At 34.2% G+C, this 23765-nt stretch overlaps 1 protein-coding gene across 1 annotated transcript; it reads left to right on the forward strand.

Annotated features, from left to right (window-relative positions):
• Positions 1-6241: 6241 nt before the first annotated feature.
• Positions 6242-11282, forward strand: LOC131079548 (uncharacterized). Its single transcript, XM_058017530.1, has 4 exons — positions 6242-6299; positions 6634-7169; positions 7551-7718; positions 9027-11282. Exons 2-4 carry the CDS (start codon positions 6642-6644, stop codon positions 11028-11030), a joined length of 2700 nt encoding a protein of 899 aa, XP_057873513.1. The 5' UTR covers positions 6242-6299; positions 6634-6641; the 3' UTR covers positions 11031-11282.
• Positions 11283-23765: the final 12483 nt, after the last annotated feature.

Raw genomic sequence — 23765 nt, forward strand, 5'->3', positions numbered from 1 at the left:
AATAGCCTCAAATTTGGTCATCATTTCAAAGCATTCCTGCATTAAATGGTTAATTGTCTAGCTAAGAGGTGATTTTTTGTTCAAACAATTTATTATATTTAACAAATCACTCTCCAACCATACCTTTTTAAATCCTTTGTGGCTAGCCATTTTAAGCCCAATGTAGGCTTCATTTGCCTTGACAAAATTTTTTGTCCGAGTGACCAGTGGGAGTGTCACTACCAAGACAAGCCTACCATTGTAATCACGTGCAACTCCCCCATAGCCTGCAGGCCCAGGATTACCTTTGGCTGCCCCGTCAACATTAATCTTGATCCACCCCCTAGGAGGAGCAATCTAAGAAACGTTGGGTCTTATGTGTTTCATTTTAATAGTAGGTCTAGAAATATCCAAGTCAATGTGCCATCTGTTGATGATATCCCAGTCCATTTTTGAAGAGATAATAGCCGAATCATACTTTCAGGAGGGGAAATATGCTATGAGATTTTCCTTAATAGAGGATTGAATACAACGAACAACCATGATAGTCGGAGAATATTTGTCTCTAAAAATACAATTATTTATTTCCTTCCAAATGCCCCAGGCCACATGAGGGAGCATAAAATTCCAAAGAAACTTAAGAGCTTGATTTTGCGAGGGACACAACCATTGCAGCCAACATTCCAATAGACTAAAGGGGAAGCACCAACTAATACCCCAGATGTCAAAGAAGTGGGCCCAAATCTCCTGGCTAAAAGAGAAATGTAATAAAAGATGAGCAATATCCTCAGTGTCTTCCTTGCAAAGAAAGAAATGATTAGGCAATGACATCCCCCTTTTGCAAAGGTTATCAATGGAAAGCACTTTATTCTGTATAAACAGCCAAAAAAAATGTTAATTTTGGGGATCAGGAACTTATTCCAAAGGCAAGACCAAAAAGGGTTTGGAGCAAAGGATCTAGAGAGAAGAGCAAAGGCTTGAGAGACAAAAAAACCACCAGAAGGAGATCCCACCCAGACTAGAGAATCTTGAATAGGAAAGGAGGGAATGTGGACAAAAGAGAGCCATTTCTTGAGAGGGAGGGGCAACAAATCCAAACTAGAAAAGTCAATCCAACTACCATCCCGAATATAATTAGCAAACCAGAAGTCAATCTGATCTTTACACTACTCCATGAAAGGGAATGCCCAACTGCAATCAATTAAGGGACAATCAGCAACCCACAAATCTTCCCAAAAATGAATGTTTTGACCATTACCAAGGCACCACTTTGAACCTTTAGAGATGAGGGATCTAGTATTTAGAAATCTTGACCAAAGGCTAGAAGCATTTTGGACCATGCAGAGACCTTCAAGAATATCTTGAGGAGATTGAGACGAGTGAAGGTTCTTATAATCAATGATAGTAGTCCATTAATTGGACTCCTTAATCACTCTCCATAATTATTTGGCCAACAGAGCCATATTAAATTCACAAATATGTCTAATGGCCAACCCACCAATTTTATTTGGCATGCAGACTTGGTCCCAAGCATCCAAATGAAGGCGGGTTTTAGATTCAATACCTGTCCACAAGAAATTCTTCAAAATGTTTTCCATTCGATCAACAAATTCGGGAGGGATTTTGAAAAGGCTCACGACATAAACTGGGAGATTCTGCAAAGAAGCTTTAATCAATTTAAGCTTACCTTCTTGGCTCAGTAAAGAACCCTTGCAACCTGCAAGTTTGTTTTGTAACCTATCAATCAAATGAGACCAAAAACCACCCAGAGTCGAACCCTGGCAGAGAGGGAGCCCTAAATATGTATCAGGGAAATAGGCCATTTTACACCCCAAAACCTCTGCAATCTTAATTTGTCTATGAACAGGGGTGTTTAGGAAGAACATGAAACTTTTAGGGAGACTAATCTTCTAGTTGGATTCTATCGTTGAATAGTTTATGCGTTTAGTCCTTAATTGTGAATGAATTTTTTTTTTACATCTGTAAGGAATAGATTATGGGTGTTGACTGTCTCACTAGATGGTCTTTTAATAATGTTAATATTTAGAATATAAAAAATCAGGCATCTTTACACTTGTTTGAAGCCAAGGTACTCCTCCAACTGCTTCACCATGATCAAGCTTAATTTCTTTATTTTGACTCCTATTGGGAGTTAAATTCATGTCTATATTATAGAATTTTTTATTTTGTGAGGCCACCATCAATTTTAATCTCTTTGATTTATTAATAGCTATGTATATTTAGAAGTCACTATGTTGTACATGGATGTGATTAATATTTTCTTAATATAATTTTATCTTTATTTTTTATTATTTTTACTAGCCTATCATCTAAATTTTCATGTCTTATGCTTTTAGTGTTAGTAGGTATTCCTTATTTTATACATCATTGATATTTCCTTCAATGAGACCTAGTAATAATATTATTTGTTATGTTGTGTTGTATGCCGCTTTTATCCTTTGCACTGTGCCTTGGTGTGAGATTTCTCATGTTTTAATTCTAATTTTCTTACTTGTTAATGCCTTCTTGTGCACATTTTGGAGTGTAGGCTTTAATATGCATATTTTAAAAAGCTATTGCATATCATGATAGGCTTATAGTATATTGTTATCATACAATATACATATCAATATTTTCTTACATTTGTAGTTTCTTTCTTTGCTCCTAAGCTCCCTTTTTCTTACACTTTACCTTGTGTGTGGACTTATTTTCCTCTCATGCAATTTAGAAGCTATTAATTATTTTTTTATTCATTGAACATACTTTATTCATAGAATTTCTCTCCAAAATCAAAATTATTTACCTCATGTTCCTAGTTTACAGATTTGTCATGCCTATTTGTACCTTGTAACATAGAGTTTCTCATTCTTTTTTTATGTTATGCATTATCTCTCTACTCCTATAGCCCACAATAATATACTCTTGTCTCATAGATTTGGCACTCACTCTTACATCATGCAAGCCATCCATTTATTTTGATGCCTATCTTTTATTTTATATGAATTTATTATGTGCACCTAACTCTCCACCATGCAACTATAAATTTAACTTGCATGGCTACATCAAGACTTCACCGTTCAAACAAATCTGACAACCTATATTCCTACACATTCTAATATTCCATTAATACCCTCATATAGATCTTATGGGGCCTAATAAATATCATAAATGAATGTAAGTATAAGTGAACCCCTTATGGTTATGGATCCAACTAACAACTCTTTAACATCTATTTACATGCATATATAATTCTAACTCATTATATATTATATTAGATCTAGAGTAATTGTAAAATTGCAAGTTCAATCTTGAACACCACTTGCAAATATTTATTTGTAATCCAATAAATGCAAATTCATAAATGTATAGTCATCGTATACATCATTATTGTAAATCTATCAACGAATTTGGGATGCATTTTTAATATTGTAATGTATTACTCTTGTTACAATTGCTAACTTGAGCTATGCATTTGATGAGTTGATTAGCATAGAAATAAAAAAAAATGTGAAGCCTTCACAAATTACCTTTGCATCATAATAGCTTAAATACATTTACTTTTTCATGGATTATAGAAGTGTGTTTTATCTTTGATGGTAAGATATAATGGTGATATTTTTGAAATGTACAAAGCCTAGCTTGTGTATATAAAAGTAAAACTTTGTTTTCAGTATCTTCATCCTAGTTATATTATGGATCTTTTGGATTTCATTCATATTTGTTCTCTTGGTTTTAAGATTTAACTCCTTTACTTTATTTGGACCAAGGAGCCAATATGCAAAGCTCCAATCTTCCATCACACCAATATACATAAAATAAATCATAAAATCACTTGAATTAAATTCACGATTTGATATACAACCAGCATTACAATACATCACACCTCATAAAATCATATCAAAATAATGTTTAAAATTTTGAATAATATGTACAAGGCTTTGCAAAGTTGCTTATCTTGAAAGTGTACATGAGGTAGGTCCTTATCTACAACCTGATTGGGAAATGAATTGGATATCTTAATTTGTATGTACACCTTGTATCTCTACTTAAAATTTGTTTCCATACAAATCAATATTGAGGTTTCATGATAGATTCTCATGGTACATTATAGCATGATTCATTTTTAGAATATTTTTTTATTGCTAATCTTTTTTGCCCATTTTAGACTTAACCTTAAGGAAAACCCCCTTAGCACAATTGTACCTAAAGAAGAAGAAAACACATGGGCTCTTTTATGCATTAATTCATTATAAGCCACTATCTAATCATAAGTTCAACTTTCCATAACATTAGGTTTGGAGGTTATTTTTATAATTTGTAGGATTGCAACTTTGAGCACCAACATAAATATTTAAAATGAGTCTATTTAGATTTAATAATTTATTTATATACACAATTATTAAGTCTAATTTATTTTATTAAAAAAAATAATTCATTTGAAACATTACTATTTATCTAATTTATTGTAAATAAGTCAAAATTTATTTACAATAAATTAATTTAACATGTTTTTTATATTTTCACAAATAATTTAGTTATGACTATTTGAAATAATAACATGGAACCATTTTATTTTGAATAAATGAAATTTATTTAAAAGTATGTTTAATTTAGATTAAACAATTTTTAGATTTTTTAATTAATTATATCTATAAATTAATTCATTAGATTTATTGGAATATGAATAATTTTTGAATGTTTTGAAAATGGCTCTAATTAATTAATCATCAATTCAAATTATTTTTTAAATGTTGGGATTTCAAAAAGAAGAAAATTACTTTTAAATAAAATGTATACTTATAATTTTACTAATAGTTCATTTATTCATTAAAAAGTAATAAATAAATAATTTTTGTGATTTTTAATCGAAAAGAACTATTGCTAAAGCAAATAGAAAGAAAACCTAAATAACTCAAAATACCATGATCAGTGAGAAAATTTTCGTGGCTCATATTCTCTCACAACTGCAAACAAAATGGCCAGTGCCCGTCGAATCAATTCCATTTGTAATGACCATGTCTTTTCTCTATTAAGATCTACACATCCGGAATGCACAAGAACTACATATTATGTTTCCAAAAATGGGAAATCTGCATAGCTGATGTGCAGAGAAAGTAAATCTTACCTTTCCATAAATGAGAATTCAATCCTAGGGTGGTCGTCCAAAATTCGAAAAGTGAGTAGAGATGGGTCAAATTACATTCAAGTATCATATCTGTTACTTTATTAAATGAATCCCTTCAATGATTTCGAACAGTTCTCTTACCGTCGGTTTGAAGAATTTAATTATATATACGATCAGACGTGTAGAAGATTGTATGATGTGTAGTTGAATCGATTTGTGAAATTATGCAACGTATCAATAGAAAAATGCACGTAATGCCATTTTATAAACAATAAAAAGTAATTTTTTGGGTCAAGTTCAGTTCTAATTCTGTTCCCAATTTATTCTCCTATCATCTCACGTTTCTGCTATTGCCCAGAAGGATTATAGTAAATGGGTGTAATGCAAAACCTCGTTACCGTTCCAATATGTGGGCAATTCTTTCGAATTATGACACGAAGATGTCAAAATTCTCACTCTTTCATACTAATCTGCAGATCAATAATATAGATTTAGAGCACACACAAATTACATATTGAAGTTGACAGTAAGAATGGACATTTTGTTGGACTCTGTGAATATAATAATAACGTTTACATCGACATTAACAGATTCTTTGAGATTTAGCCTAGTAGAGTACGCCTTAAAATATTATGCATTATGCTTTAAGTTTGTTTGCAAGCACAAGGATGACTAGGAAGACCACAAAGAAAACATTGGGTATCATGCGCATTGCAATAAAGACTCATATACAGTTCTTCCATGGCGCCGCGTACTAGGCCACTTAGTTGCCTTCCATCCTTATCTAAAATAAATAGCTCTCAACTCTAGAAATAAGATTAGTTTAGACTTAGTTATTCACTTTCAGTGTTGGAAGGGCCAAATAAGATGGAATTGCCTCTTCATAGTGTGTCGAAGCTAATTTGCTGTTAGCCCTAAATCTAAGTCCCAATTCTTCACTATTAAAAGACTAGAGATGAATCACTCCAGACATGAAAGGATGATTTGTACTTGAGTGGATATACGGAAGCACATGTACTTGAGCTCGTGAAGCCTACCAGGATTAGCCGACCAGCCACAAAATGCGCTTGGCTAAAGTCCTGTGAAGGAATGATTAACACTTATCTACAGAGGTTATTTAAATTTGGATTTTATCCCAGATTGCCAATTATAAATCACACCAGCTCTTTGTCCTACCTGTCGCTGGATCTTATAGGTAAATTAACTTCACCAATATACAATCTTTTTTTTTAATTTTATCAGATTGCTACAATTCAGAAGTGTATCATTTAACTGTTTCTGAATTTGATTGTGTTTTTGTTTTGCATCAATATTTCAGATCACATTCTAGAATCTATCATCAAGATATTAAAGAATGTAAAAGAAATATATCACTTTCTAACATTTTGATAATAGATCACATCTGAAACGTTGATGAAAAATACATACAATCGAATTTGAAAATAGTTAAATAATTACTTCTTTTTCTTATAAAGCAGAGATTTTGCAGATTCAATTGCTTATAATGAATATTGTTATTGTGCATGTAGGTAGTTAAATGGCGGCGAGTTACGAAAGTGTGTTTTGGCAGTCGAGAGTGAGCGCAGCATTTCGGACAGGGTGGGCGTGCCTTCTGGCATGGATGATGATGCAGTACAGTGACATGCATTCCGACTGGATGGCTTTCCCTCTCTTCGCATATATAATGGCAGTTACTGTGGTGGGAGAGGCCTCGCTGGGAGAAGCTCTGCGCTCTGCATTTTCTGTAATGGCTGGAGTACTTCATGGAGCCCTGCCTGCAATTCTGGTCTTGTGGGTCATCAAACCAGAGAGATTTTCCACTTGGGTAACAACTCTGTGTGTCACTGTGAGCAGCTTCTTGATCGTGTGGTCGAATATGATTCATATAACGTCTAAAAGGGTGGCCTGCGCTCAGGTGGTAATGATTTATGTCTCGGCGTTTTCCAATAGGGAAAATTTGGACCCGGTTATGTACCCCTTGCGTGTTGCAGCCACTACTTTTGTTGGAACTGCCTGTGCTCTCCTGGCTTTGATTTTTCCTGTTCCAAGGCTTGCCTGTTACCAGGTACTACATCTGAGACCTTACCCACTTCTTTGATCAGGTATTTTTTAATGTAGGAATCAGATAGTCCCTTTTAAACTGTAGTGCATCTGGTAAACTTCTTAACTGATCAGTAATATTAGATTTTTCGATATCATATGAATTGGAGAAGACTGAACATCATGATCTTATATCTACAGAAAGAAACTATGGCCATGGCCAATCTAACCAGACTCTAGCCATAAGAAACTATTGCCAATCAAACCAAGCTCCAGCCCACTTTTTCATCAATTAAGCTAGTCCTCCCTTTTTATTTTTCTTAAAAGTTGTGATATTTTAGCCTTGAAGTATATAATTGTCTGCACTGTTTGAACAAGCTGATTTTCATGGATTGGAAATGGCCAGGTTCAAGAGAAGAGTAAGCTGACTGCTCGCATAACATCAGAAGTTTTAAGGATTTTGGTCGAGGCATTCAGTGCAAATGATTATAAGGAGGTGAATTCATTGCGCTTTCAGGCTAAATCATTGTCCTCTGCAGGACTTACTATGCTTGAGAAAGTCCAAAACAAACAGGTATGAACAACAATGATAGAAAATATTCTTTTCTCGGAGAAAATTTCTTTTCCAGAGCTAATAGATGAAATTGTAAAGTTTCTTCCTTTTGAAAGGTTTCTAAACATTCATTCATATCCACTGTCAATATGATGATGTTATTTCAATATCTGAAATAAATTATTTGTTTATTCATTCGTATGCACTATCAATGTCTGAAATAAATTATCTGTTTATTCATTCGTATGCACTATCAATGTCTGAAATAAATTATCTGTTTATTCATTCGTATTTCAAAATATGTGAAATGTATTTTGTCTGAAATATGTTGAATAAATTATAGTTTTGTTAACTATTTAATATGAATTATAATTTATTATTATGACTAATTAGTTTCTTAAGTTCAAATAATTTTAAGATGGATAATATTTAAATTTGTAAGTTTAATATAGATTTTGTTTAAATATTAATTTATAATAATAATAATAGTAAATTATTATTTATATTTTTTGTTTTGTTTCAGATTTAAAAAAATTATAGTTTGAATGAAGTTAGAATCATGTTCCAAGCATCAATCCTTAACTCTCAACTCAATTCATATCCCTTTACCAATAATTAAATAATTTAACACTTTCTATGAAATCGAAACGACATCTCAAGAACTGATCCTTGACCCTCCACTCTCCACTCTCCACTGAATTCATATCTCATATCTAATAGCTAAATAATTGAAACATTTTCTCCAAAGTCTAGATCATGTCCAAGCACCAATCCTTGCCTCTACATCTAATTCATACTCCCATTGAATATATATTTATTGATTGGATGAGATAGATTTATTAGAGTTTCAATGAACTATCATTGTTCAAATGACTGGATTTTGTGCTTTATTTCATTGGCCTTCAGTTTCTCAAATTTGTAGTGCTTTTTCGTTGTTTTAAGGGCACAAAGTCCATGCTAGCGACTTCAAGCAAATAAAACCAAATGATCACTTGGTCTAGTGGTTGAGAACTTGTACTCTTGAAAGATAGGTCACAAGTTCTAGTGCAGTTTTAGATAGACCCATACATAAATGACTGACATCTTTAAACTATAAAAAACCCTTTCCTTTTCCTTTTCCTCCTTAATAGTACAAATGGTGCAAATGCAATTGGTTATTGGAAAATGGAGCCACTGCTTTCTATCCTTTATGCGTTAGGTTTTGTAATATACAAGATGTAACCTGACCAAAGATTGACTGCATTATGACACCAATAAATCCCCAAGATTTTTGTGGACCCAAGTCTGTATTTGTCTCTGATAATTGTCTTTCTTGATGTGATATAACAGGATTACTTAAGATGGGAGCTTCCAGGTCTTGGATACTCATCTTCTGTGAGTGCTATTAGTAAAGAATTCTGCAATCTAAGGCAGTCCCTAGCAGGAATGGAAATGGCTCTGCAATATTCCTCCACCTTTGAGATCGGACCGCTGATGCACGCATTGCTTAAAGACCCGTTGCTCTATCTGGCAGAGTGGACCAGCCTGGCTTTAAAGCAAGCGGGATCTGTTTGCTTCGCAAGAACAAACACAATGCCTAACCAGGAAGAACTCATTGTTGAGAAAGTAAGAGCAGCACTGAATTCTTTGGACGAAGTCTTAACAGTACTCACACAGAGAGCTTATCATTCCAATATGCAAAAGCCCAACCCAAGTAATAAATCATCTGACCATGAAACACTATCTTCTGATGCATTCGGGTGCTATCTACCAACCTTTTTTTTTATGTTCAATCTGAAGCGTTTATGTAAGGAAGCCATAGATGTATTGTGTTACTCCGACCCAAGTAGTGAAAAATTGCAGCAGATTGTCCCAATGGGTAACGGAAAGCAGGAAACCAGCACTTTATCTCAAAATAATTCTGATTATTGCCGCCTGTGTGCTTTGCCTCTAACAACTATATCCATTAACGTTGATGCACCACAGCAGGGAGCGCAGACTGAGGCCATACTTCAATGGCTTATAAGATATTTTTGCCAAATATACAGGGATAGGATGGTTGTACCATTAAAATGCTCATTATCCCTGGGGCTTTCAGTATTAACAGGGATTTTAATCAGCTCAAAACATGGGTTTTGGGGTGGAATCGCAGTGGCCATAAGCTTGAGTTCTTCCAGAGAAGCGACGTTCAAACTGGGCAATGTGAGAGTACAGGGCACAGTTGCAGGCTCCATCTATGGTGTCATTGGTAGCGTTTTGACAGAGAAATATATGGTTCTAGGAATCGTAGCTCTAATCCCATGGGTAGTATTTACGAGTTTTCTAAGGCAGAGCAAGATGTATGGTTATGCAGGAGGTGTGTCTGCAGTCGTTTCAGCAGTCTTCATCCTTGGCCGAAAGACTTCACCCAGTCCTTCAGTATTTGCAATGGAGAGAATCACAGAGACCATGGTGGGAATAGTATGTTATATGGTGGTGGAGTTGATTCTTCAGCCACGCCGAGCTGCGACCATTGCTAGAAAAGAGCTTGTTCTCACCCTTTCTCATCTCCAGGAATATACCACCGCCATTATTTCTGCTCAAATCACCCAGCAGTGCATACATTCATTGCCAGCGGCTCTTTCACAATTCAAAGACAAGGAAAATGCTTTAAAGTATCATATTTGTCAGCTAAGAAGAAGTATAGAAGAAGCCAAGACAGAGCCAGACTTCTGGTTTCTGCCTTTTCCAGAGACTATATACTCAAAACTTCTGGGCGATGTTTGTAAGATAGGAGACCTCCTGCACTTTTCTATGCGCTCCTATGAATCCATCATCGAGAGTTGCTCCAGCAGTCATATCTCAATAGAGGCAATCTATGATCTCATCAGAGATGACCTTCAGGAATTCGGTTACAGAGTGAGTCCTCCATACCAGTGTTTTGTACAGGTCCTTGAAGTTAAGTCCATACCCAAGCTGATTTTTCATCATCATAATCACCAACATCATACTTTCGCAGACCTTGAATCTGGCTCTGAAACACAACCAGCCCACGAAGAACACCCACATAATTCTGAACTAAGACAGATTTCACAGAGCATTGCAGATGATGAGGACGCCATTAATTCTCTATTAAAAAGTATCAAGGTGCTGATGGCAGATGCATGCCTCACTGGTAGAGATGTGGGTGGATTGAATAACGATTTGATCATTGCGTTGAGTTCTCTGGCCTTCTGCCTGGACAATATGATGAAAGAGCTTAAGCAGGTTGAAAGGGACATTCATGAAATTCTTCAGTGGGAGAATCCATGGAGCCTAATTGACATGTGGGAAATCCGCAGCATGCTAAATGAGGAAGTGCCATATAAAAGCTAAGGGTGGAGTCGACTTTCAACAGACCCAATCAGCCAATTTTTATGTAGATCCTGTGCTGTTAATAGGAACTGGTGTTTTCTCTAAATAATGGACCCCATGGGTTTAATTTTAAAAATATATGGTATCCTATCCATCCATGGCTGAATTTGACAGTGTACCCAGCCAGCTACACAATAGTCTTGCATATTCTGCTATTTAAATTGAATATCTTTATATTTGTGGGATAAATAGATCAATATATTTGAGCTTTTATTGAAGATGGGCTTTTTGTTTGTGAGCTTTCAAGTTTAATAATATTTGAAACATTATTTTGGATTGAAAAAATGTTATGTCGATGTTAATTAAAAATTATTTTTTAGCGATAAAATATTTTAAATTAAAATAGAGGTCTTATAAATAAGATAATAATTTATATTATATTGAAGAGATTTGAAAACAATTACATGAATTAAATAATAATAAATATGTTAGTTTATATATTTTTATATGATATCATTTATAATTATTTATATATATATTTTTAAAATTACGTTTGGTAAACTTTTTAATGTGATGGCATAACACACCCTCCACAAACCCTCCACAAATGGGGGACCTCCACAAACCCTCTGCAAATGTTTTAATGTTGAAAGTGTAGGTCACCTTTGTTCAAACTTTCAAGGACCCTCATGGACATCCCCTACTTGCCAGTCACAAAAAAAATGATTATTTTTCAAAATTATGTGAAAGATGACACAAAATCCTTTTGTAGAGATAATTTTAACCTCCTTTTTTCCAAAATGACCATTTTTTATGGCCAAACTCCATGTTGGTTGAGAGATTTTAATGCTTTTATTTTTGGGTTACCCATATTCCCAAACGATTAAATTTCAAGTCTTATGTGTCCTATGAAAAAAATGATTTCTGAGTTATGTTGTACTTGGCTTATTTATTCTACAATTAAAATTTCACAAGAAACGGAGCCCTCAGTAAAATGTTATGTAGGTTTTTCTATGGCATCCCAAAGGAACAATTGCCATTGAATTTGAACTATTGAACCTTTTCAAAAAGTTCAAAGTTCGAGTTCAATTGGAGTGGGTTGTATCATAGCTTTAGCTTTATGAGTGTAAGGTCTTCGTATTTTTTGGTCATTGAACTTGAACTTTGAACCTTCTTTGGTTCAAGGTTAAACGTTCAAAGGTTCAACGCACACCTAAATATGAAGACAAAGTGATAAATGAAGCATATTGTGGGCAAAGTCTGTAATTTTGAACCTTCTGATTGAACCCCATAGGTTCAAGGTTTAAGGTTCACAGGTTCAATGCACAGGAAAATGGAAAGGAAAAGCAATCAATGAAGCATATTGTGGGCGCAGTTTGTGTTTTTGAACCTTCTGATTGAACTTCACAAGTTCAAGGTTCAAAGTTTAGGTTCACAGGTTCAATTTCAGAGGTTCGAATTTAGAGCTCGGAAATTCATTAGATTAAATAGATGAAGGTTCAGAGTGTGTGGGTTCAAAATTCAACAAGTTTAAAAATCCAATAACATTGACATGTATATTATTTATAGTTTTTTAATGCAGCCTATAACCACAATATTTTCGAGTCTTTATTCTGAGACAGAAAAATCAGTCTCTGTGCGGGGGTATAACTATCAATTGAATAGTTGGATCGCCTGGAAGTTTTGATATGTTTTAGAAAACCTAGTTTTCTAAATCCTCACCGACGCAATTGGAAAAATATTATCGCATCGATCGCTGAGTACGGGTCTATAAAAATTTATGAGAAAAAGATTATTATGAGAAGCTCATGGTGGGGACTCTTTTGAAATAGAGATCTAGATAATCATTTATCCTGGAGATATAAAAAATATGTCCACCTGTCAACACATAATTAGATGTGTTTAATTTAAATTTTCTACAAATATTTCTTAGAAAGGAATGGAGGATAAAAAATTTGAAGCTAAAGAATGAAGAGTTGTCGGGAAGAAGATAAAAGATAAAAGACAAGATTATTTAATAATATTTTCAAGAATCAGTTATTGATAACTGAAAGTCTCTTTAAAAAAAGAGAGAGGCTATATATATGTAATGAAAGAAAAGAGCAAAGCTTCTTTTTTTTCTCTTTCTATTGTAAAAAAGAGGGGGTGGCATTGCTTTTTGGATTGCACAGTTTTATTTTTTAGAAGTGTTGAGTCTATGAGCTTACATTTTGGCACTGATGGAATGAAGAAGATTTTGTTGATCTATGCATTTATCAATATTTTCTTTTGATTACAATGAGCTTTGTTTCTCTTGTGATTACCTTTCATTGCCTTTTCTATTATATTAAACTGTGTATGCATTTAATTTTGAAACTTTGATTTCAGAAATAACTTATATATTGGAAAGAAATCTGATGTTAGCTCTTTGCCTGGGCATTCTAACCCCCCTTGTCCTTTGAGTCATGAGAGAGACTCGATCAGAATCGAGGGCATTTTGATTCTATTGAAAAGGGTATTTTCTTGGGTGTGGGTAATTAAATTGTGTTTTACTTATCTTCATTCACTTCATTATAAGTCTGTTATTCGCATTTGTGTTATAGCTATGAGCAGATTCTAGTTGCCTTTATTGCTTTCCAATTAAAAGAATATTAAGAAAATATACATTTTTATCCAACAAAGGGAGATTTACCTTCATATCAAAATTCAAAGAGAACTTGCACTCACCATTGCAAGTGACTCAACTGTTGGTTCTTGTTTTTGTCTTTCAATTTGGGCATTTGGGAGTCATTTTTTTGAAAGGTATTTAAGAAGGACAAATATGTTAACCAACATTAGGGAAGCATCTTGGATTTATCCAAGGGTAAAAATCCCCCAGTCCATAATGTATCACTTATCAACATTTTAAGAATTCAATCTAGCTAAATAGTACACAACCATATTTCACTCCTTAGGGATATTAATAGAAGAAATGGAGTGAAGAGTAATAAGATGACACAAAATCTACTCATTAATAGAAACCCAATACCAAGAATGATGATTAGAACTCCCTTTATTCAAAAGTGTAGCTAAGGCTGTAGATTCTATCTTACAAATAGCTTTTTGACATCGTTCTTGCAAAATAAAGTCATTGCAACAAAAAATAGCACGGGCATCTAGTAGATTACTGAAATAGTATCCCATATAAGTAGTGTGGAGCATAAAAATGGAATCGGGTGACTAAGACCTAATTTCACTCTCATGTACACACAGTGGAATATGAAAGAGCCTAGGGAGATAGTTCACTTTGGCTACTTCTTATGAGGAAGAGAGAGCCATGGAATATCTCTTAGGGTTTATGTTCCTTTGTTGTAAATGAAGAGGACATGTGCAAAATATGATGACACAATCAACTATGCTAGGGGATGAACAAAGATACAAATTCAAGCTAAAAATGCAAAATATGACAGAACTAAAACTCAGAAAATTAGCACAGAGCAGAGAGGGAAATTATGATGTGTACCTGGTATTGAAATCTGATGATGTTTGTGTAGAACCATGGCACCCTGTTTTGGTCCCTGTCAGAATAGAGGGCTGAAACTATAGAACTGCTAAAAAATGCAGAAAAACATAGAGGACTAGAGTGCCATGCCCTAGTCTCGGGAAGGACCAGGGTGCCACGCCCTAGTCCCTAAAGAATGAGTTCAAATTTGGAGGTTGGATTTGTATCTGTGTGCTCCATTGGTTCCAAAGATCGCGCGTTCGCTGGATTTCTGTACCTGCACCTGCAACTTGAAAAATGGTGTCTAGGTGGCTATATAGTGTTTTTCCTTAGTCAAACCCCTTGTTTTAGTGATTTACACCTCCACAAATAGCCGATAATGTATTGAAAATGTGTGTGCAAGAATCTTGTGTGTATGCAAGATCCTAAATGAACAAGACAGTAAATCTAGAGTTCTACCCTACACTTTGGAGAGTAAACCCTAAATTAGTGTAAATTTAAATGGAAATGCTTCAAATCACAAGTTCCATAATGGATATAAAGCATGAATTTAAATCTGAAAATGAATGTTCTAAATCTCATAGAAAGAAATGAAAATAACATGAAACCATACCAATCTCTAAGGGAGAGGTACAAGCCAATTAGAAGTCGGTGATCTCCTATTATTCTTCAATGTCTTCAAAGCTCCCAATGGATGTTGAAAATGATTGATGAAGGCTTGATGAATCTTGATTTTCTATTGTAGACTACGTATAACCTGCACTTTCACTTCACAAGAGGCTCATTCAAATGAGGAAAGGAAGGCTTTATATAGGAGACCCTAACTTTGTTTTGAGTCATAGGTTGACTTAGAAATAATATTTTTTGCCAATCTCTTGGATTTGAATATTAAAATACCGCCAAAAAATGCTCCCTAAATTCGGGGAGAAAAAGTTGGGACCATGTTGGTACCAACATGGTCTGAAAACATGGTCCGACCAACTTTTCGCCAAATTTTCAGGGAAGCAAGATATTGTGATTTCAAAGCAAATTCCAGGATTTTGTGGAAATTTGTGACGTTTTGATATGCGGGATCAGGCCTTGAAGGTCGAAAAAGACATAATTAGGGTATTTGATGAAATGATTAATTGGGCGAATAAAATAAAAAGGGGCACACTTAGGGTAAAGGGCCCAATTTTATGATGTGTACAGTGATAAGAGAAGACCTTATATTTAATTAAATTCTTAAAGGGAATTTGAAATGAAAAATGCAAACACACCAAGGCAGGTGCTAACCTAAGTGTGGAATTGTACCACCCAATTAAGGGTGTACAATTTATGATGCTACATTTAGCCCCCACTTTAGTGATCATATGACACTACATGCATATGCAAGATAAAGTAAACATTCATCAAAAAAGATATATCCATAAGGTGTCAGACGAAGCGCCTAGCGGTATCTACAGTACACTATTAGGAACCAAACCCTACAAAACCACTTGTTAGATAAAATCACAAAATCACCTAAATGCTTACTAGGGAAGTGATGAAATTCGTGGGTAGCTATATGCCCCCCTATTTCGGCTTGCTAATTAGTGAGGTGAAACAGGGTATCATATCTACCACATCGAATTGTGAAAGGAGATTGATGACAAATTATCACAACAAGGTTTGATACAAGATCAAAGCTCATCATGAAACATTTGGTAAGAAAGAGAACCAAACCACAATTCCAACACAATGAAGAGTGTGAGGATTGGAGCTCTCTAACATAAGATGAAAGATTAAGTGAAAGAATGCAGAGTTAGGGTCTAGAAAATAATTACCTTTTAAATTGTGAAAAAAGAGGAAGAGATCATTATGCAAAAGACATCCACCTTAAGAGTAGAAGGGAATCTTTGATAAAGATAACATCTTGAAAAAGAGGAGAAGGAAAATAAGAATACACACCTTCTCCAATATGTAGAAAAAAGAGGATTCTTAGCAAAAGATTTCACACTTTCACTAAGGAGAGATTATTCATGAAAGATGAATCATTTCACAAAGAATAGGTCCTAAATAAGGACTACAAATATTCTATGTAAGAGATGACATAAAAAGAAAAATGCAACTCCACAAAGGAAAGGTGAATCATTGAAGAAAGAATAGAAGATTGAAATATCACCCTTGCCCACCAAGCATAGAGGCAAGGACATCAAAGAGAGATTATTTATTAAAACACTCTTCTAAGAGAAGGAAATAGATCCTCATTAGGGATACAAATATTCACAACATAGAAGGGTTCCTTATAAAAGATACCACTCAATGAAGCAAAGAATTCAGTGAATGATTAAAGACTTAAAACACCACGAAAGAGGTCCCAATTAAGGATATCCACTTAAGATCCTCATTAAGGATACTTGTTCCAATATGAGAGAGGGAGTTCCCAATAGGAATATACACCTCTACAATCGATAATAAATCCTAATAGAAGACACTACTTCACAAAGGGGAAAGTTTTTAACCTTAGGAAGGAGAGATGTTTGAAACCACTCTTGCCCCCACACATAGAGACAAGAGATAGGACAAAAATAGGCTATTATGTTACTTCCAAAGTATTATTGCAGGTGAAATTGTACCATCATGAATGACAATGAACCCCTAGTAAGTGAGCTACCAATGTCACATAAAGATGAGCAACATCATAGCCACTAATGTTATTTGAAGATATGACAAATTGGATGAAGAATTTGAATATGACATGTTAAATGCTCTACCATCTGAGAGATTAAAAATAAGTATAAGATGATAAATATTGAGAATTCTTGAACAAGAGAGTAGTTTGTAGGATAAGAATAAGCCACAAAGTCATGTTCCTCTTGTGCACAAGAAACCTTAGGAAAGGGACATGTATAACTCATTAGAGCCTTATTTCTAGAAGAGAGGATATTAGAATGAATAGAAGATAAAACCTCATATGCGGGATTGGAAATATCTTGAGGAGATTCATAAAGAGACTTGTTCATCACCAAAATTTCCTTAGCAAAGGGATGAGTGTTGAGAGACATAGAGGACGATCTAATGGAGATGAGGTCATCATCACTACTAAATATAGCATTCACATTGAGAGATGGTCTTTTAGATACTTTGATAGGCTTTGAAGGATTATATCCAAATCCAAATGAAGCTTCATGCATGTTATTTTCTAAAGGAACCTTAATTCCTTGTTCATTTGCACCACAACCATTGCCATTATATCCACTCTTAGATAAAATGTGAAAACCTAAACTATAAAGGGATGCCAAATTAGATAGAGACAGTGGGGCCTCATAGGTCTCAGTGCTATATGAATTAGAAGAAGATTATGAAGAATTGTTTGAATTAGAAGCATCCACAAAATTGTTACTTAGTTGTTTAGACAAAGTGGGTTGCTTTTTAGGTTGATCCTTATCTTTCTCTTTCTAAAATTTAGATCCTTTCCAAGAGACCCTATATTCTCCCACAAAAGTAGGGTTGAAGTCTAGAGATCCCCAATCATCATCTGATAGTACCCCTTCAGGAGGAAAGATATCTTTGCGAGAAGATTCAGATTGAGTAGAATCCTTTTCAGGAGTTTTGGAATCACTAGAGGGAACAAGGGTATTCAAGGAAATGGATATATTTGAAGATGCAAGAGAATTGGAAGAAGGATTATAAGTAGTTGAACAAGAAGATTTGGAATGCAATGGAGCATTCAAATTGCTATCAACTAACAAGGTATACATCTTATTGTTGTAGATGAACTTAAGTCGCCTATGCAAAGTAGAAGGGGACAACTTGCATATTATGAAGCCAAGGTTGTCCTAATAGAATATTGTAGGTGATCTTATCGGGCATGACATGTATAGGTGTAGGCAAAATAATAGGTCCCACCTTAATAGGCAAGGTTATAGTACCTAAATATTGTTTAGGAATATTATCAAAGCCACTAATAATAAGAGAATTAGGTTGAATAAGAGAAAGATCCATATTAATCTTATGCAATAAATCCACGCTACAAATATTAAGGCTAGATCCATTGTCAACAAGGGTTCTTCTTATAGAATTATTATTGATAATAATAACAATTGTAAGAGGATCATAATGGTGTTGAATCCCATGGGAGGACAACTCATCTTGTGTGAATACAATTTGATCTTTACAAGTTCTTATAGGATCAATCAAAGAAGCCATATTATTAGGTGTCATTGCGGGTGAGACATATAAATTATTTAAAGCATCTTGTAACATTCCATGATAAGTTAATGAAGTTTGAATCAAATCGAAAAGAGATATCTTAGTGGGAGTAGATTTAAGTTGTTCAATAATATCATACTCCTTACTAAGATTTTGTGGGATATGAGGTGCTTGTGGAAGAATAGGTTGAGAAGTGGGAAGTGAAGAAGGAATGACTAGAGGAGGATTAGGTTGCATATTATTTTGTGTATTATATGTGTGAGAAACCACATTGTAACTCTCTTGGGTGATTTGTTTAGCATACTCATGAGGGCTCTTAGTAGGATAATCTCCTTGCACAATAATGACTGGTTTGTTAGGAGTGCGGAAGGAATCATCACTATAACCACCTTGAGCCACCAAGAGAGGCTTCTTTAGAGGTTCAGAATTTGGAGAAGGACTAGCACCTTGAACTATGAAGAGGGGTTTGTTAGGTGTTTCATAACCATTCAAATGTATCATATTGTTTGAAGATGGTTTAGGAATATCAAACCCTTGTGACCTAAGATCATTTTCTCATTCCAAGGTGTCGTTATGAATTTTATAAGAAGGATGAACATCACTCGTATGATAAAGATTATTGAAAGAAGTATTGATAGTCTTTTCTTGCACCAAAATATTATCATGGATAGGATCAATTTTAGGAGATAGACTACAAGTAGGTATTAATGTTTCATCCCTAAAGGTAAATTTATTGAAAGAGGGTATAGTGTAAGTAGGAAAGATCATATAATCTTCTATCACCAAGGGATATACATGGGAGAGGGACTCTCTAGGAGAAGGAACAAAATTACTCTTCAAAGCTTCATCCTTGAGAGGGAGATCTTGGAAGGAATTATTAACAATCTCTTCTTGAAATAGGACATCCTTATGAGTAGGACCAAGTTTGGGAAAGGGGAGAGCATTATGAATTAATGTGTCATCCTTGGAGGGAAGTTTATTGAAATGAATAGAAGGTGGGGTGTTATTAAGAGAGTTTTCAATCACATCACCCTCTTTTATCATGATGTCATGTTCTTTGACCAAGGTATTCTTACGAGAGAGGGACATAGTAAGAGACTAATCAACATCATTCTCCAAAGGTTCACCCCAAAGAGGGAGATCATTGCAAGATGTGTTAAAAAATTCTTTTTGCATGATGATGTCTCCATTGTTAAGGCCAATTTTCAGAGAGGGAATGACACTATTTAGTAATGCTCCATCCTTAGAAGGGAGATTATCAACACATGTGTTGTTAAATTTATCATCTTGCCTCAAAATGTCTTTAATAGGATCTTTAGGGGAGAGAGCATTAAGGAAATTTCTTATGATTTCATCTTCTTCTTCCAAGGTCTCTTTATGGTTAAGACAAGCTTTAGGAAAAGGACAAGCGTTGCTCATTAATGCTTCCTCTCTAGTGTGAATTTTATTGAAATCAAAAGAGGGCATTCTATCACTAGGAAAAGTAGGGATAATACCATGTTCTTGCACCAAATGATCCTCATGGGGAAAGTACTTCTTAGGAGGAAAATGAACATCACTCTTTAAATATTCATACTTAGGAAGGAGATCTTCAAAAGAAGTGTTCATAACCTCTTGTTTCACTAATGTGCCCCCATTGGTAAGACCAAATTTAGGAGAAGATAAGTCAATGCCCATTAAAACTTTTTCTCTAAGAGAAGCATTATGTAAGGAAGTTAGGGTAACATTAAGAAAGGTTTTTATGATATCATTTTCTTCTTCTAAGATAGCTTCATGGGAGAGATACATTTTATGAGAATTATCAGTATCATTCTTTGAATTTTCATCTTTACAACCTAGGAGAGTTTTGAAGGAATTGGTAACAACTCTTTTTTGCACTAAAATGTCCTCATGGATAGGAGGATATTTAAGAGGGTTAAATTAAAACAAGGGAGGCCAACCCATTAACACATCTATGAAATTAATGCATTATGACAATAATTTTCCTTTTTCAAATGATAACATATGCAAAATAGAAAACAATGTTCAATTGTTACCACTGCAAGCACTGCAAAGTGAGATATATAAGTGCAAAGTGTTCCCAAATTAAATCTGAAATTATTGATCCAAATTAAGCAATGCACAAGTCCAATTTTGAATCTCAAAATTAGGGTTTCAATCAAATTAACCTCTTAATTTTTTTAATTTGTAAGGAAATCAAACTTGTAAATGAAAATTTGAATTTGAAATAGCATAAACACTCAGATATGAGAACATAAATCATAATTAAAGGTATTTGCATCAGTTTCACAAAAATGTGGAGCATAAAAATGGAATCGGGTGACTAAGACCTAATTCCACTCTCATGTACACACAGTGGAATATGAAAGAGCATAGGGAGATAGTTCACTTTGGCTACCTCTTGTGAGGAAGAGAGAGCCATGGAATATCTCTTAGGTTTTATGTTCCTTTGTTGTAAATGAAGAGGACATGTGCAAAATATGATGACACAATCAACTATGCTAGGGGATGAACAAAGATACAAGTTTAAGCTAAAAATGTAAAATATGACAAAACTAAAACTGAGAAACTGGGCACAGAGTAGGGAGGGGAATTCTGATGTGTACCTGGTACTTAAATTTGATACTGACTATGTAGGACTAGGGTGCCATTCCCTAGTCCCTGTCAAAATAGAGGGTTGAAACTACAAAACTGCCAAAAAATGTAGAAAAACACAGAGGATCGGGGTGCCATGCCCTAGTCCTGGGGAGGACCATGGCACCATGCCCTGGTCCTTGAAGAATGAGTTCAAATTTGGAGGTTGGATCTATATCTATGTGCTCTGTTAGTTCCGAAGATCGCACATCCGTCGGATTTTTGTACTTGCACCTGCAACTTGAAAAATGGTGTCTAGGTGGCTATATAGGGTTTTTCCATAGTCAAACCCCTTGTTTTGGTGATTTCCATCTACACAAATTTAGTTGATAAAAAATATTAAAAACGTGTGTGCAATAATCTTGTGTGTATGCAAGATCCTAAATGAACAAGAAAGTAAACTAGAGTTCTACCCTACACTTTGGAGAGTAAACCCTAAATGAGTGTAAATGTAAATGTAAATGTAAATGCTTCAAATCACAAGTGTCATAATGGATTTAAAGCATGAATGTAAATCTGAAAAATAATGTTATAAATCTCATAGAAAAACACGAAAATAACATGAAACCATGTCAAACCCTAAGGGAGAGGTACAAGCCAATCGACAGTCAGTGATCTCCTATTACTAATCAATGTCTTCAAAGCTCCTAATGGATGTTGAAAATTATTGATAAAGGCTTGATAAATTCTTGATGAATTATTTATTTACTATTGTACATTGCATATAACCTGCACTTTCACTTCACAAGAGGCTCCTTCAATCACTATATCTTAGATCCATCAAATGAGGAAATGAAGGCTTTATGTAGGAGACCCTAAATTTGTTTTGAGTCATAGAATGAATTAGAACTAATTTTTTTTTCCAATATCTTGGATTTGAATATTAAAATACCACTAAAACATGCTCCCAAAATTTGGGGAGAAAAAGTCGGGACCATGTTGATACCAACATGGTCCAACCAACAATTTGCCAAATTTTTAAGGAAGCAACATATAGTGATTTCAAAGCAAATTCTAATATTTTGTGGATATTTGCGACATTTTGATATGCGAAAATGGGCCTTGAAGGTCAAAATAAGACATAATTATGGTATTTGATGAAATGATTAATTGGAAGAATAAAATAAAAAGGGGCACACTTAGGGTAAAGGACCCAATTTTATGATATGTAGAGTGATAAGAGAAGACCTTATATTTAATTAAATTAATTAATTAAATTCTTAAAAGGAATTTGAAATGCAAAATACAAACACACTAAGGCGGGTGCTAACCTAAGCATGGAATTGTACCACCCAATTAAGGGTGTACAATTTACGATGCCACAAGTAGAAATGAAGAAATAAACCAATGCTTGAGTACCTCAATCCAATCCACTGATTCTATAGCCCCTAGCCTCTAAAGGATCAATCAAAATTAATTAAAAAAATACTAGAGTAACAAATCACTTATAAATCCTATTTAGTTTTTAGCAACATTCAGCCAAATAGCACTTAGAATAATAGAAATTGTAGTAAATGATATACCTAGGCTACAAGAAATGTAATAGTTATAAGGAAAAGATGAATTATTCAAGAGAATATTTAGAAATTTAATAGCTTCTTTAACTAAACCCTTTATCTTCTACCAAACCTAAATAAGAAGGTTTTGATGATAATGATTTTTTTTGTGATTTCTTTCCATCTACTTTTTTCTTAGTATAATAGTAGGACTTAGATCCCAAGAAACAAAAAAAGAAAACATTTATATAGGTGGATACCCCCATACTAGAGAAAAATTTAATTAATGAAGAAGTATGAATTATAAGATTTCTCACCACAAGCTTTAGATTTATAAGAGAAAGGGACAAAATAAGGTATGGATCATTTTTATCACTACTACCACACCAACAAATTAAAGGAGCCAATAAATCCTCTCCATAAAATATTATCCCACATGAATCATTTATTCTAACTTAAAAGCCAAATGAAAAGATTATAGTTTGGCCAACTAAATTTGTTCCAAATTTTAATCCATGAGGGAAATATATCTTCACAAAATTCTTATACTCAAGATATTGATAGCCAAGAGTCACCAAATAAGTTGCTTTAGAATCATTTTCCCAAGCAAGAACATCAAATTTCTCTAGAGAATCATGAGACATGTCAACAAGAATACAAATAGGAGTAGCTTGATTTGTAGAAGATCCATCTCAAGGAAAAATAGTAGGATCTTTCCAGTGATATTTTTAAGGGTGTCTCCAATTGAGTAAGATTATTAAAATATTCAAATTTAGACCACCTTAATACCTAAAAAATTAACTTAAAATATTGATGAGGGAAAAATGAAAGAAGGGGGGGATTAAGATCCCAAGAATCCTTAAAAAAGAACACTATCACCTTTATTAATAATCTTAAAAAAGCTTTTTATAAAAGTGTCAAGCTCCTCTCTTTATAAAATCTCATATCATATAAAATTTACCCAATCAAATCCATTCTAGAGATATCCTTCAT

This window comes from Cryptomeria japonica, chromosome 8 (genome assembly GCF_030272615.1).
Source record: "Cryptomeria japonica chromosome 8, Sugi_1.0, whole genome shotgun sequence".
NCBI lineage: Eukaryota > Viridiplantae > Streptophyta > Pinopsida > Cupressales > Cupressaceae > Cryptomeria > Cryptomeria japonica.